General features: G+C 41.1%; 1 protein-coding gene across 7 annotated transcripts in view; it reads right to left on the bottom strand.

The window, feature by feature from the left end:
• The window catches only part of SLC16A14 (solute carrier family 16 member 14), a 122,443-nt gene that overhangs the window by 23,725 nt on the left and 81,075 nt on the right, over window positions 1–17,643 (bottom strand). For 4 of the 7 annotated variants that reach the window (XM_044292428.1, XM_044292426.1, XM_044292429.1 and 1 more), the window contains 2 exons: window positions 5,128–5,215; window positions 898–1,165 (listed from right to left, as the gene is read on the bottom strand). In XM_044292428.1, coding sequence (XP_044148363.1) covers window positions 898–1,159 — 262 coding nt within the window. In that variant the 5' untranslated portion in view covers window positions 1,160–1,165; window positions 5,128–5,215. Of the gene's footprint in view, window positions 1–897; window positions 1,166–5,117; window positions 5,216–10,485; window positions 10,565–17,643 lie in introns of those variants that run through there. The other 3 variants (XM_044292427.1, XM_044292425.1, XM_044292430.1) reach the window with 3 other exon arrangements.

Raw genomic sequence — 17,643 nt, 5'->3', positions numbered from 1 at the left:
ATGCGCGGCCAACGCTCCCATTCATTTCTATGGGGCCGACGGAAATAGCCGAGCCAGCGCTCGGCTATTTTAGGCGGCTCCATAGAAATGAACGGAGGGCGGCTGAGCATGTGCAGTGCGCCCTCCCCCACTTTCTCTGCTCCGTTCTCCTTGTAGGTGCTGGGACCCGCAGCTATCAGACAATGGTGGCATATCCTTGCGATATGCCCCCATTGTCTAAGATGGGATAACCCCTTTAAGGATGTTTGAAAAGCTCCACCTTCTCTTCAAACCAGTTAAGTCATTGTAAGTTATAATCAGATACATTTTCCCATAAAAATTATGTTTCATCATCTAGGTTTAAAGGGAATCTGTCACCAGGAAATTCATTGTTACTCCAGGTAGAATCCCTTGTAGGGCTAGCTGAGCTGTATGTAATGACATATTTTACTAAACAATCCAGTGCTTCATTCTGGAAAAAAAAACTTCACATGCACATAAGCAGTTAAGTGCACTGAGGGAGGGCTCAAGCCACTGAGTGCACTGCACCTCCTGCTTGCTCTGCCAGTTCCTCCCTCTCCTTGATTGACATGGCCAAGAGAGATGACTATGCAGGAACCTGGCCTGTCAATCTAGAAGGAGTGTAAGAGGCTGCCAGAGGAAGCAGGAGAAGCATGGGTGCACAGTGTGACTTGAGCCCGTCCTCAGTGCACTTAGCTGCTCATTTGAATATAGATTAAAAGTACTTTTCTCCAGAATGAAGCAACAGCTTGCTAAGTGATATGTAACATTACATTCTGCTAAGCTAGCCCTACAAGGATTGTGACTGTTTTATCAGTGAATTTCCTGGTGACAGACTCTCTTCAGAATCATTTAGGTTTAGCATTTGCCTTCTCAGCCAATCGTGCTGTTTCATACCTACAATCAGAGTAATGCCCATTGTTAGGGAGCTGACCCATGCTGTCAGACCTCTGCTTTGATTGAACTCTTCAAGCCACTCCATGTTAAGTATTCCAAGTGCCATCTGGGATCCCATAACCAAAAGGTGGACAAGGAATGAGGACAGTACAACCATCCATGCCCATCCTCCATCAATGTTGGGGTCCACTTTTGGCTTGTCTGTTCTGCCTTTCATCTTCCTGTCAAGCTTTTTCTCTATTTCTGCTCCTTCACTGCACATCTTGGCCTGTGTCAGAGTACATAACATCAGCAGATGATCATATTACACATACCTGCTAGCAATGTAAATACATGTGTATGCACTGACAATTAAAGGAGTATTCCAGCTTTTATTTTTTTTAAATGTGTTTATATAATAGGAAATCATACAATTTTCTAATACACGTCAATAAATGGTTTTCAAAATTTTAATAAATAAAAAACTGACAAGTGTGGCATGACATTTGTATTGAGCCCCCTGTGCTCTGATATCCCTAAACAAAATCCAGTGTGACCAATTGCCTTCACAAGTCACCTAAGTAGTAAACAGAGTTCACCTGTGTGTAATTTATTCTCAGTATAACTACAGCTGTTCTGTGAAGGCCTCAGAGGTTTGTTAGAGAACATTAGTGATCAAACAGCATCATGGAAACCAAGGAACACACCAGACAGGTCAGGGATAAAGCTGTGAAATCTAAAACAGTGTTGGGTTCTAAAAAAAAATATTCCAAGAGCTGAAAATCTCACGTAACACACCATCTGAAAATGGAAGGTGTATGCACCAACTGCAAACCTACCAAGACATGGCCTAAACTGACAGCCCAGGCAAGGAAAGCACTAATTAGAGAAGCAGCCAAGCGACCCATGGTCACTCTGGAACAGCTGCAGAGATCCACAGCTCAGGTGGGAGAATCTGCCCACAGGATAACTAAAAGTCGTGTACTCCACATGTCTAGCCTTTATGGAAGAGTGGCAAGAAGAAAGCCAATAAGAAGTCCCATTTGCAGTTTGCCACAAGCCATGTAGGGGACACAGCAAACATGTGGAAGAAGGTGCTCTGGTCAGATGAGACCAAAGTTTTTGGGCCTAAATGCAAAATGCTACGTGAAGCGGAAAACTAACACTGCTCAACACCCTTAAAAAGCCATCCCCACCGTGAAACATGGTGGTGGCAGCATTATGTGGTGGGGATCGTTTTCTTCAGGAGGCACAAGGATACTGGTCAGAGTTGATAAATAGAGCTAAATACTGGGCAATCCTGCAGGAAAACCTGACAGAGGCTGCAAAAGACTTGAGACTGGGGTTCTACATTCAATCTTACTGAGCTTGAGCTATTTTGCAAAAAAAGAATGGGCAACAATTTCAGCCACCAGAGGTGCAAAGCTGGTAGAGACATACCCCCCAAAAACTTGCAGCTGTAATTGCAGGGAAAGATGGTCAACAAAGTATTGACACAGGTGGTTAAATACTTATGCACACCACACTTTACAGATTTTTATTTATCAAAAATGTTGAAAATCTTGTATCACTTTCTTTTCACTTCCAACATTTACGCTTGTGGGTGTAAAGTGAAAAAATGTGGGAAAAGTTTAAGGGGTATGAATACTTTTTCAAGGCACTGTACCTTTCTTATATAGGACAGTTGACCCCGTACAGTACTAGTCCTGTGTGATGTATCCATGGCCTAACTTACACATGACATCGGTCATGTGAAACTCTTCACATCATATAATGTATGATGATATTTGGTAAGCAACAGTGTTACATGACATACATGCGCTGGGTCAGCACACAGGACACACCCATGGGTAATTATTAAGGAGTAGTTTTGGAATAATACTTTTTATTGTGGATATTACAGTAACTATATCACTGTGTGTATTTACATGACTGCTGGTCTGTAGGTGATGTTGTAAGATAGCTGTCTGTGTCCAGGTGATGTGGTAAAATGGCTGCCTGTCTCTAGGTGAAGCTGTCATGTTGTGAATAAAGTTTAGTGTTAAAAAACAAACACAACACAGACACACAGGTCTGTTTCTACACAGACACAGACTGACATGATGAGATACTGCTACAGGTAGTAATACTGTATATATTGTGTACAGTATGCTACACTACTATGCACCTATTAGATAACTGGGTCTTCACATGATGCCATCATAGTCACATGACTGCCCACATAACCGATGCCATGTTTAGTCCTATCCAGCTCTCCTACGAATGCCTTTTCAAATGATTAAAATGGGTCATACCATTTTTTTTCTCTTTAGGGAGAGGCCACTGTGTAGAAAAAATCTGCAAGCACAACTTTACAGATGTATATTAGAAAATAGTTCTCTAAATAAAATAAAAATATATAATCATTAAAACCGGAATACCTTTTTAACAAAAAGAAGAAGAAAATAAAATAACAATAGTGGAAGTACATGATCATTAATGGTACAAGGCATGGAGACTCTAATATACTATATACAGGTGAAACTCGAAAAATTTGAATATCGTGCAAAGTTCATTTATTTCAGTAATGCAACTTAAAAGGTGAAAGTAACATATGAGATAGACTCATTACATGCAAAGCGAGATATTCCAAGCCTTTACTTGTTATAATTTGGATGAGTATGGCTTACAGCTTATGAAACCCCAAAGTCACAATTTTGAGGTCCCCTTTGCTCAGGGGATATGGATTACTTAGCTGACTACAGTGTGACACTTTGAGCCTAGAATATTGAACCTTTTCACAAAATTCGAATTTTAAGCTGCATTAATGCAATTCCTTTTAATTTGTATTACAGAAATAAATGGACTTTTGCACGATATTCTAATTTTTGGAGTTTCACCTGTACAGTCACAGTAGGAGGGAGGGGATGTTTTCCTGCTTGGAATGCTCACACTCAGCAGTTTACACATGCAAAGCTTTCATTCATACAGTCCATGTTTGACCAATATCTGATTTGTGATTTCCATCAGTGATTGTGAACCAAAACCAGGTGCGGATACAAAACACAACACAAGTTGAAATCGTTCCACTATACCTTGTCTCTGTGTACCTCCACTACTGGTTTTGGCTTCACAAAATCCACAAAAAAGGTTATATAAAATCATATGCTTTATTTCATCTTCTCCTTAAAAACATGTGCAGACAGGTGGACATTTTAACCTACACATTTCAGATGAAACATACTATCCTTAGTCATGGTATAAACAAAATGTCTCAATCCACATGCTGATACAACAGGTCAGTATCACATCATTTCCCTACACATTAAAACCAATCCCCTATAGGTACAAACTAACCCAGTATAGTGCAGTTCTGACAAACCTACAACATTATTAAAGCTACAATATGGATATACCGATACTGCAGGGGGGTTGTTTTTAATGTGGACACTTCATCGAAGGGCCGTATCTGTCTACTACCAGGTGGGGACACCCATGAAGCACACTCATGGTCCACTATCACAAGTGACCTCGGGTGTTATCCATTAATATATGCTTTCTAATGATTTGTATGTGCCTCTCATGTAAATGTCATCTTCTGTTACCCAGTCTGTAAAACAACTATAATAGAACTGCATTTTATATGTGTGGATTCATAGCAACTGAACGGCTCCCTCAATCTCCTTGGGAAAGACCTCTCAAATGCCGTGGTCGCAATTGACCAAGGCATCTGACGGGTTTAATGTCTGTGATCGGTTTCATTGCTGATCACAGACATTGCCTCTGGGTGTCTTTGTAAAACGGCAATCACCTGGTGCCTATAGTGCCTGCTCCACTCTGGAGCAGCACCATCTTTAAAGACATACCCCAATGACTAACATGGGTTCTGTTGAGTTTCTGTTAGGGAGTTTTTCACTTTACTGGACAAAATTGCACATCATGCTGTGATGTTTTGTATAGTGTTTTTGATGCAATTATTGATGGAGGCAAAATATATATGGGTCATTTATCAAACTGGTGTAAAGTAGAATTGGCTTAGTTGCCCATACCAACCAATCAGATTCCTCCTTTCATTTTCCAATGGAGTTATCCAAAATGAAGGTGGAATCTGATTGGTTGCTATAGGCAACTAAGCCAGTTCTACTTTACACCAGTTTGATAAATGAGCCCCATAATTTGTATATATTTTCTAAATGAAAGAGCAAAGCTGAAGTCGTTTGCTTGTAATCATCCCTATTCCTGTGATCTGTAAAATGGCTTACATTGACTTACTATTTGCCTCTGTATCACCCATGTGACTGACACATTCACAGGTTAAAACACCCCAGTTGTTTTCGGGACCATTGTTCAAGCAGGGAATCTGAAAGAATGATAAAAGAAATGACAAGTTATAATAAACTCAGAGAGAGGGTAACAGACATACAAATGAGAAATGCATGTTTATATTAAAAGCTTCTGTAATGTAGCATGTGGCTTCGTATAAACTTCTCCTCTAAGGTTAACTTTAAGTGGCTGTCCCACGAAAAATATTCCAGTTTTCCAGCACCTGGATCTGAATTATTTTGTAATTGCATGTAATAAAAAATTTAGCCTAGCTACTGAGTTATTCAATAAACTATATCTGTATAGGGCCACCTGCTGTTTATTTTTTCTTATTTCTTTGACCTGCTCACTGAGATGGCCGCACATGCTCAGTTTCATCCTACAACTGCCTCCTGAGCTGCGATAGGGAGAGCTGAGACACGCCCCCTGAGCTGTGATAGGGAGAGCTGAGACACGCCCCCTGAGCTGTGATAGGGAGAGCTGTGACACTCCCCCTGAGCTGCAGCAGAAAAGACACTCCCCTTGAGCTGTCAGCTTTATATAAATCTAGCAGAGCAATGAATGGGGAGATCTCTGGATCCATGTGAGGTACAGGGCTGGTTCTAGCTTTGTTAGAAAGAGATTGTCATGTACTATATGATGCCTTATTTTATTTTTTTACATTGCTATGTCCTAGAGTCAGGGCCTTTTGGGCAGAAGTGTATCCATGATTGAATGTAAGGCTCAGTTCATAAACATTTATTTTCTGACTTTTATATCTACAGCTATACAAAAACAGTTTTCAGGAAACTAGTTTTTGGCAAGATTCCTAATTGCCTGCATTAGATATCAATCCAACCTACATATAACATGTCCAGATTGGTTCTGCCTAAAAAAGCGAATGCGTTGCTTAAAACTTTACTCAGTTCATCTGTCTCATCAAACAAGTCACAATTGCAAATGCTAAACCTGTTATATAAAGTGGCGTTTTCTTTCTTCTTTTTCTCTCTCTTTCCTTCTCATACCTTTGCTTGGTAACAGGTTGCAAATTTTTACAGGACTAGTAATAAAGGGCTATGGACACCACTGGGACATTTATTTTATTGCAGTGTCTGTATTATGGAAAAGAAACATATTTGCAATTGTTTTGTATTGATAATGTAGCTGCTTGTGTCTTCTGCAGCCTGCACAAAATATCATATATTGCAGGCTGCTCAGTTCCATTCTGTACAGTAATATATATATATATATATATATATATATATATATATATATATATAAAGATGAAATAACGAGGCAGCACTTCCAGCTTTTGGTGTACGGGTGAAGACCCGTACACCAAAAGCTGGAAGTGCTGCCTCGTTATTTCATCTTTGTATATCGTGGAGGAGGGGCCTACCTCTGTGGGGATTTGCACCCAGTTCACCAACTCTGACTGTGCTGCTGCACTATCTGTGTTTTATATATATATATATATATATATATATATACAGCACAGATGTGGAAAACTGCTGCAAAATAAGAAAGCTTTCAAAAAATAGAAGTGTTAATTGTTTATTTTTTCAGTTATTAAAATGCAAAGAGAAAGAACAAAAGAGAAATCTAAATCAAATCAATATTTGGTGTGACCACCCTGGGTCTACAAAACAGCATCAATTCTTTCAGGTTCACTTGTACACAGCTTTTGAAGGAACTCTGCAGGGAAGTTATTCCAAACCATCTTGGAGACCTAACCACAGACCTTCTTAAATTCTTATGTCTCTCCATGTAATCCCAGACAGGCTTGATGTTCTTGAGATCAGGGCTATGTGGAGGTCATATCATCACTTCCAGAACTCCTTGTTCTTATTTACACTGAAGATTTGGAGCCAATCAGAAGCCTCCCTGATGGTATTGCATGATGTATAAATATCTCCAAATCTGTTGAAAAGTAGACCCAGACTTGCAAGGAACCTCCACCATGTTTCTCTATTGCCTGCAGACACTAGTCCTTATACCGCTCCCCAGCCCTTCCTTCTTTTACAGCCAAATATTTCAAATTTTGACTCATCAATCCAAAGAACCTGCTGCCTGTTTTCTGCACTCTAGCTCCTATGTTTTCATACATTGCAGTTGAGTTAAACAGTAGATGGATGGACCTGGGTCCGACTAGTTTCTGCCACTTCTGAGTTGATGATACCGCTGGATATCTTCCAATTTCAAAAGTTTCCTTGGCCTGTCACTGCCTATGCTCCTTAACATGGTAGGAGAAATGGTGTCCTCAGACACAGGCAGATACTTATCCATCATGTAATACCAACAGGGAGGCGTCTGATTGGCTCAAAATGTATTCTGCAGCAGGACAATGACTCCAGACATACAACCAATGTCATTAAAACTATCTTCAGCATCAAGAAGAACAAGGAGTTCTGGAAGTGATGATATAGCCCCACAGACCCCTGATCTCAACATCACACAGGTCGTCTGGAATTACATGACATGACAGAAGGATCCGAGCATGGTTTTGATTAGATAGTACAACTTATCCCGCAAAAAAAAAACCTGAAAAATAAAAGAGTAATAACCTCGGAAAGGCAAAGAGTGAAAAGCAAAAATACAAAAATGAAAAACTCTCCGGGGGTGAAGGGGTAAAATAAATTACTCAATAGCTGGAGCAGAAATCTATCACCATAGAATATGTAATGTAGAAACCTATAAAAAAAGCTTAGCTATACATCCATGTGTACGTGGGTGAAGATTATACTGAGACACAAAGGCAACAGATTAAAGTTCATAAGGGGCTGCAATAAGTAATATATTAGATACTACTTTCTCAAGATACTTACATATCCCTCTAGGCACAGGCATTCAAGCAATTTATAAATGAGCATAGCCTAATATACTAGTGCATCTCAATAAATGAAACTCTTATATTCTATAGATTCCTTACAAACAGGGTGATCTATTTCAAGCGTTTATTTCTTTTAATGTTGATGATTATGGCTTACAGCTAATGAAAACCCAAAAGTCAGTAATCTCAGAAAATTAGAATGTTATATAAGACCAATCAAAAAATGATTTTTAATATAGAAATGTTGGCCTATTGAAAAGTAAGTACAGTATATGCACTCAATACTTGGTCAGGGCTCCTTTTTCATGAATTATTGCATCATAGCTGCGTGGCATGGAGGAGACCACTCTGTGGCATTGCTGGGGCGTTATGGAAGCCCAGGTTGCTTTGATAGAGACCTTCAGCTTGAATAGTAAAAATAGGGGCACTTGATAACTGGTAATACACAGAACAGCACGATTCGATAGCTAATATACCCTAATATTTTTTTGTAACTAATAAAAATCAATAAAAACATGAAACAATAAAACCATCAAACCATGTTTGATATTTTATTGTTTCATGTTTTTATAGATTTTTTATTAGTAAAAAAAAATATTAGGGTATATTAGCTATCGCTATTAGCTATCGAATTGTAAATTAGTAAAAAAAAAAGGGTATATTAGCTATCAAATCGTGCTGTTCCGTGTATCACCAGTTATTGAGTGCCTCTCTTTTTACTATTCAAACTATTTATTTTTCCTACGGTGTTGGTGGCACCACGAGGTGTGCACTAGTTTGTCCATTTTCTGGTATTTGGGTCGAGCCGCCACCTTTTCTACCTTTTTATAGAGACATTCAGCTTGTCTGCACTGTTGGGTCTGGTGTCTATGAGGCTCCTCTTGACAAAACCCATAGATTCTCTATGGGATTTAGGTCAGGTGAGTTTTCTGGCCAATCAAGCATAGTGATACAGTGAATATTAAACCAGGTATTGGTACTTTTGCCAGTGTGGACAGATGCCAAGTCCTGCTGGAAAATGAAATAAGCATCTCCATAAAGCTTGTCAGCCGAGGGAAGCATACAGTGCTCTAAAATTTCCTGGTAGATAGCTTTGTTGACTTTGGACTTGATATAACACCAGCCGGTGACATGGCTCCCCAAACCATCACTGATTGTGGAAACTTCACACTGGACCTCAAGCAATTTGGATTGTGTGCCTCTCCACTCTTCTACAGTCTCTGGGACTTGATTTCTCAATGAAATGCAAAATTAACTTCATCTGAAAACAGGGCTTTGGAGCACTTTGCAACAGTCTAGTCCTTTGTCTCCTTAACCCAGGTAACATGCTTCTGATGCTGTCTCTGGGTCATGAAAATGAGACAGTTGTAGCCCATGACCTGGATACGTCTGTATGTGGTGGCTTTTAAAGCACTGACTCCACAAGCAGTCCACACCTTGTGAATCTCCCCCAAATTCTTGAATGGCCTTTTCTTGACAATCCTTTTACCTTTTTGTAACCCACGTTTTCCTTCCACTCAGCTTTCCACTAATATGCTTGGATACAGCACTCTGTTACCAGCCATTTTCTTTAGCAGAGTCCTTTTGTGGCTTACCCTCCTTGTAGAGGGTGCCAATGACTATCTTCTGGACAACTGTCAAGTCAGCAGTCCTCCCCATGATTGTGTAGCCTACTGAACCAGACTGAGGGACCATTTAAAGGCTTAGACAACCTTTGCAGGTGTTTTGTGGTGATTAGCTAATTAGAGTATGACACCATCAGTCTACAATATTCAACTTTTTCTTAATATTTAAACCTTCCAATATACTGACTTTTGGGTTTTCATAAACTGTAAGCCATACTCATCAACATTAAAATAAATAAACACTTGAAATAGATCACTTTGGGCGTAATTAATCTATATAATATACAAGTTTCACTTTCTGAATAGAATTACTGAAATAAATTTACTTTTCAATGATATTCTAATTTATTGAGATGTACTAGTATATTCACACATGGGTGCTTCGTATCATGCTCCTTCATATGTACGGTAACTGCAGAATGCAAGCATCAAAGACAAATACTAAAAGAAACCATGAGTTCCCTAATTTATTCATAGATGAAAGTAATGCATACTGATACAATGGCTCAATAATTATAAATAATGGTGAGGCTAATATTAACAATCTCTAATACTATCACATTAAATGTATCACTCTGGATTAAGTATTAAAAAATAATCTCCTCCAAATTACACAGGTTTACACTCATTTACTGATGAACATCACATCTAATTCCAACAAATTCAACTCATTCTTTGTTAGTGGACAGAATCAATTGCACAAGAATCACCTGGTCTGCAAAGCGACTCAGCACCTTATATATATATATATATATATATATATATATATATATATAAAATATTTAGATATATAGATATAGATATATATAGATAGATATATAAATATATATATATATATATATATTTATATATATTATAATAATGACTTCTTACCTGATTTTAGTATAGCAGCTGAGCCCGACTGGAGTGATCAACTTACACTTAATGGTTTTATAAGAGAACAGCAATGTAGGAGACTTGGTATCCTCCCAGAATTGGGGTGGACACAGTGTGGATCACAGTGTGAAGGGAGCAATGCTGGGGTGCGGGGATCAGCACTGATAGCACAATGTCATCAGCAGGATGCAAAGTTCATTCTTGTCTATTTAATGGTGGTATTTTAATGGTTAATCCCGTTTAAAACTGAAACGTTAAAATATGACCGACATTCATCGTGAGGAAGACGCAAAGTACATATAATGATTTTCTAAGCTTTAATAGTCTCTTCCATATACTGTATATCTAGTGACAAGGAACACTCTGGACAAAAGGACACTGCATGCTGATTATTATACTAATAATCATTCAATTTCATGATAACCATAGACTCCACCTTACAACCATTACCGGAACAGACCTTCATCTGAAAGCTGCATTGGGGCTCCTTTAGACTAGCATGGTTCACTTTTGGCTACTGTCCAATTGTAGAATTGACAGCACCCGGACTGAACACTGACCCATTATAGTCATTGCAACAATTCATATGTGCTATTTCCAATGGTCTATGCAGATAAAATTGCAGCATACATCTTATCCCCTCAAGTGAATGGATGTTTGAGAATAACAGACGGCATATGGACGCCATCCATTTGTGTGCATTTTAAACACATTCATCCTTTAGTTTTTTTGCGATGAGTTTAAGCTAGCTGGTTTTAAAGATCCCTAAGATTGCAAAACTACTTTGTACAAAATACAGAAGCCATAGGTATAAAGCAAGGGGTGCATTCTTTACCCTGCTTCCTCACTGCAATAGGGCTAAATTCCAATGGGAATTTTGTGGCCATGCAGTTTGCCAAATTGCCTGAAGGAACCTAACACTGTTTTCGAGATCCAGTGTTGTTGCTTTCTTGCTCCCTGTTGCCACAAAGTGGAAATAATGTGGCTAAGAACCAGGAATAAAACATGTGTGCATCATATAGTTATTCCATAAACCACTTGGAACATAGAAATAAGTGGCAGCCTAAACCACCCCCACAACCTCTTATGGCACCAGTATAATGGACATCACAGTAAATGGAGCAAACAGGCAGAGGAATGTGATATTAGGGGAGGTGGCACTACTGATGGGGTGGCAAAACTACTGTGGGGGCACAATGTGGGCGTATGTACAGTGAGGGCACAATGTGATCGTTACTATTGTGCGGGCCACAATGTGATCATAACTATTGTGGGGGCACAATGTGGGCATGACTACTGTGGAGGCACAACATGGGCATATCTACTCTGGGGGCACAATGTGGGCATATCTGCTGTGGGGGCACAATGTGGGCATATCTTCAGTGAAAGGGGCACAAGTGGGCATAACTACTGTGAGGGGGCACAATGTGGGCATAACTACTGTGAGGGGGCACAACTTGGGCATAACTACTGTGAAAAAGCACAATGTAGATATAATTTCTGTGTGGGGGCACTAAGGGGACTGGGCGGGAATAGATATATGCATTGGGCAGAGTTAGAAGACCCTATTAGGGTACTTTCACACTAGCATTTTTCTTTTTCGGCACTGAATGCCTTCAAAAGGGCTCAATACCGGAAAAGAACTGATCAGTTTTATCCCCATGCATTCTGAATGGAGAGTAATCAGTTCAGGATGCATTATAGCATGCTACGGTTTTATCTCTAGCCAGGGGTCGAGTGGAGGGGGAACGCATGGGAACGGCGTTCCTGCACTTTTTTCATGGCAGGAACGCCGTTCCCTTTCAGCCTCAAGCCAGGAGAACACGGCTGAATCAGATTCACAGGGGGAGACGGAGCGCACTGTGCAGGGCAGGTTAAGGGAGGAGGGGCGGCTTCAGTTGAGAGGAAGCTGTCTGTGCGGTGCCGCTGCCTGTGACTCCTCTCATGGCGCCCCGCCCCCTAATGACATCATCTCCTTCACTACGAGATCATTTAGAATGTCTTTTAGAAAAGTTTGTCCTGGGATTCAAACTCACGACCTCTACACATCAGAGGAAGGCATTTACCCTCACAGCCATGAAAGCCGTCTAGGTAGTTGCTTAAAAAAAAAAAAAAAAAAAAAAAAAAAATAAGACTTCTAATTATACCTAGTGTACTGATATCTAGTGTACAACCATACACATGACAGCTGCCCACTGTGTATGGATGTAGCAGAGCTGGGTGTGTTGGGGCAGCTGTCATGTGTATGGTTGTACACTAGGTATCAGTACACTAGGTATAAGTAGAAGTCTTATTTATTTTTTTTTAAACAGCTACCTTGACAGCTTTTATGGCTGTGAGGGTAAATGCCTTGCCTCTGATGTGTAGAGGTCATGAGTTCAAATCCCAGGACAAACTTTTCTAAAAGTGTTTTTTTTTTTTTTATAAGACTTCTACTGATACCTAGTTTACTGATACCAAGTGTACAACCATACACATGACAGCTGCCCACTGTGTATGGATGTAGCAGGGCTGGGTGTGTTGGGGCAGCTGTCATGTGTATGGTTGTACACTAGGTATCAGTACACTAGGTATAAGTAGAAGTCTTAGTTGTTTTTTTTTTAAGCAACTACCTCAACAGTTTTTATGGCTGTGAGGGTAAATGCCTTGCCTGTAATGTGTAGAGGTCATGAGTTTGAATCCCAGGACAAACTTTTCTAAAAGTATTTTTTTTTTTTTATAAGACTTCTACTGATACCTAGTTTACTGATACCAAGTGTACAACCATACACATGACAGCTGCCCACTGTGTATGGATGTAGCAGAGCTGGGTGTGTTGGGGCAGCTGTCATGTGTATGGTTGTACACTAGGTATCAGTACACTAGGTATAAGTAGAAGTCTTAGTTTTCTTTTTTTAAGCAACTACCTCAACAGCTTTTATGGCTCTGAGGGTAAATGCCTTGCCTGTAATGTGTAGAGGTCATGAGTTCGAATCCCAGGACAAACTAAAAGTGTTTTTTTTTCTTTTTCTGATACTTCTACTGATACCTTGTGTACTGATACCTAGTGTACAACCATACACATGACAGCTGCCCCAACACACCCAGCTCTGCTACATCCATACACAGTGGGCAAAGTTACCTACAGTAGAAGTCTTATATATATTTTTTTTTAAGTAGCAAGCTAGACAGCTTTCATAGCTGTGAGGGCATATGCCTTGCTTCTGCTGTGTAGAGGTCATGAGATCGAATCCCAGGACAAACTTTTCTAAAAGTGCTATTTTTTTAATTTATTTTTTAGTCCGCAGCGACACAAATTACAGCATGCTAGATTTTCTGTGCTTTTTTATTTTTTGGAGGGGGGGGGGGGGGGGTTGCAGTGGATCTTGGGTGAGTTCCCACACTTTTTTTCCCAGGACTTGACCCCTGTCTCTAGCCCAAAAAACTAAAGACTTGCCTGAATGCCAAATGTATTAGTTCCGGATCCGGCATTCAAAATACCGGAATGCCGGATCCGTCCTTCGCGCAAACCGAAAAAAGGTGAAAAAAATAAATGCCGGATCCGTTTTGCCGGATGACACCGGAAAGACGGATCTGGCATTTCAATGCATTTTTCTGACTGATCAGGCATTTTTAAGACTGATCAGGATTCTGATCAGTCTTACAAATGCTATCAGTTGGCATAAGTTTTTCCGGATCCGGCAGGCAGTTCCGGCGGCGGAACTGCTTGCCGGATCACTCTGCTGCAAGTGTGAGTATTGTGAGCAGTACTGGAGACCATATCTCCAGAAGGATATTGATACTTTGGAGAGAGTTCAGAGAAGAGCTACTAAACTGGTACATGGATTGCAGGATAAAACTTACCAGGAAAGATTAGGACCTTAACATGTATAGCTTGGAAGAAAGACGAGACCGAGGGGATATGATAGAAACTTTTAAATACATAAAGGGAATCAACAAGGTAAAAGAGGAGAGAATATTTAAAAGAAGAAAAACTGCTACAAGAGGACATAGTTTTAAATTAGAGGGGCAAAGGTTTAAAAGTCATATCAGGAAGTATTACTTTACTGAGAGAGTAGTGGATGCATGGAATAGCCTTCCTGCAGAAGTGGTAGCTGCAAATACAGTGGAGGAGTTTAAGCATGCATGGGATAGGCATAAGGCCATCCTTCATATAAGATAGGGCCAGGGGCTATCCATAGTATTCAGTATATTGGGCAGACTAGATGGGCCAAATGGTTCTTATCTGCCGGCACATTCTATGAAAGTAGCCTTATCTGGCAAATTGATCCAGAGAAAAAGGGGGGGGGGGGGGGGGAATCTGTGAGGTAAAGGCCAATTTTCCTCAATTTAGGGGAAAGAATTCCTTCCCGACTCCAATCAGGCAATCAGAATAACTCCGTGGATCAAAGACCCCTCTCTAGTGGCTATAACCTGTAATATTATTACACTCCAGAAATACATCCAGGCCCCTCATCAATTCCTTTATTGTACTCACCATCACCACCTCCTCAGGCAGAGAGTTCCATAGTCTCACTGCTCTTACCGTAAAGAATCCTCTTCTATGTTTGTGTAGAAACCTTCTTTCCTCCAGATCTGTGATGGCTAACTTCTGGCACTCCAGCTGTGTTGAAACTACAACTCCCAAGATGTACACAGAAGTTTCACCACAGCTGGAGTGCTGGAGGTTAGCTATCACTGCTCTAGATCATCACAGTCACAGTCCTGGGGATAAATAGATGATGGGAGAGATCTCTGTACTGACATCTAATATATATATACATAGGAATTTGATCTCCTCTCAGTCATCTTTTTTCTAAAGTGAATAACCCTAATGTTGATAATCTTTCTGGGAGCTGTAGTCTACCCATTCCAGTTATTTCTTTAGTTGCCCTCCTCTGAACCCTCTTCAGCTCTGCTATGTCTGCCTTGTTCACAGGAGCCCAGAACTGTGCACAGTACTCCATGTGTGGTCTGACCAGTGATGTGTAAAGTGGTAGGACTATGTTCTCATCACGGGCATCTAAGGCTACTTTCACATTAGCGTTTTTTGCGGATCCGTCATGGATTTGCAAAAACGCTTGCGTTACCATAATACAACCGCATGCATCCGTCATGAACAGATCCGGTTGTATTATGTCTTCTATAGCCATGACGGATCCGTCATGAACACCACTGAAAGTCAATGGTGTCCGCCTCCAGAGTGGAATGGTGACTGATCGGAGGCAAACTGATGCATTCTGAGCGGATCCTTTACCATTCAGAGTCCATTAGGACAAAACTGATCCGTTTTGGACCGCTTGTGAGAGCCCTGAACGGATCCTAGAGACGGAAAGCCAAAACGTGAGTGTGAAAGTAGCCTGAGCCCCTTTTGATGCACTAGGTGGGTACTGGGTTAGAGATGAGTCGGGGTAGAGAGATGCTCTATGCAACAAAAATATACAACATGGGCGTCCGCAGGAAGGGGGCCCTGGAAATCTGTGAACTGAGTTCTGCCTCTGCTCTGCAGCTGCTGCACTGCGCAGCGCCGCACAGTGAGGAGCGGTATCTATCACCGGGGACGGGTGCGCACGGCAGTACGAAGCTCCGCTTACCTTCCGGGCGGGAAAGACATTGCGAGCCGGGGCAAGAAGAAGAGCCGCCCGCAGTGTGCCAGCCGCTTCAGGACTCCACAACCACGGGCAGCCTGAATGAATGAGCGAGAGTGACACTAACACAGTGAGTGACAGTCAGTGTCACAGACCAGTCAGTGTGACAGTACTCCCTGAGTGTTAGGTGTGGGGTGACCAGGCGGTATATGAAGGGGCAATACTGCCTGGTATTATATGGACAGCAGATATGGCATCCTCTGGGCAGTACTGTCTATGGTCAATTCATCCTTCACAAGCACCCTGACTGCCACCCGCTTGGCTATCAGTGAGTGACAGTCAGTCAGTGTCACAGGGTGACCAGGCAGGCGGTATATGAAGGGGTAATACTGGTGGTAGGCCTGGTATTCTGCAGACCATCTGCTTGTAAGATACATATGACAAAAGCCTGGAAGCGTTCAGGTACAGAACATTTCATTTGTGAATATTAGAGAGATGAAAGTGATATTATGTCACCCTGTCCACTATGTACATAGAGAATCATGAAATCAGTCCCATTCCGCCCCAGAACCGGCTCTGCCTAGCTTGTTCTCACTCTTTCCTTTGTCTCCCATTTTTGGATCATGTACAATAATCCTTGTTATTATTACACATTTCTGTAAAACGTCTTACAAAATCCATCTGGCACAAGTTACAAAGTCCAGCAGTTCACTCAGGCTGGCAAACATCTCCCTCAGAATCACTTATTAATTTTTATAGCACAATGTAAAGCAGAAAGAGAGGGCTGACCTTTCACCCACTTCCCGGGTGTCCTGTGCGGTGACCATGAAAGATGGGGCAGTCTGTAAAAGTGACACATAATGGACTTAGGTCTCCTACATCTGGAGCCTTTCCACCCCACCTCTCAGATCATTCCAAACCCTATTCTGAAAAAAAAAAGCAAAATACAAAGGCCAAATACTCATAATACATAGTCATGGTCCATGTTAATAGGACCTTGCCAAGAATTTGTGATTGTGATTTGACGGCCAACGTAGGAATGTTACCAATAACGCCAACAATCAGATTAGGACAATCTACTTACAGAGGTCTGAGCTTTTCACTGATTCTCTTTCTTCTACAATGCAGCACATTTGCATCTCTTAAAGTGGTTGCCTCATCTGAGACAATGGGGGCAAATCTCTGGGACCCACATACAGATGTAGCAGGGGTAACACTCACACTCTTAACTCAAATTTCTTAACTCATTCCGTTATCTTGAAACAAAAGCCATTGAAAATCAATTGCTTAACGCATTTAGTTTAGATAACATGTCTCATAAAGCATGTGCGTTAACCCCGCTACATCCGTATCTTCTAAATGGAGCTCTGCAAAGTGGTGGCTGGAGGACTGGGGTCCGGCCACCACCAAGCGCTCTCCCCATAGAAGTGAATGGGAGCGCACTGCGCATAACCGGCCACAGCTCCCATTCACTTCTATGGGCGCCATAGAAAATGAATGGAGTATGGCTGCGTGCGTCCTCCACCACTTTCAGGGCTCCGTTCTCGACATAGGTGTGGGTCCCACCGTTGGGACCCACACCTATCAG

The sequence above is a fragment of the Bufo gargarizans genome, chromosome 4 (genome assembly GCF_014858855.1).
Source record: "Bufo gargarizans isolate SCDJY-AF-19 chromosome 4, ASM1485885v1, whole genome shotgun sequence".
Lineage (NCBI taxonomy): Eukaryota > Metazoa > Chordata > Amphibia > Anura > Bufonidae > Bufo > Bufo gargarizans.
The sequence above is the reverse complement of the archived record's forward strand: the minus strand, read 5'-3'. Positions and strand labels throughout refer to the sequence as shown.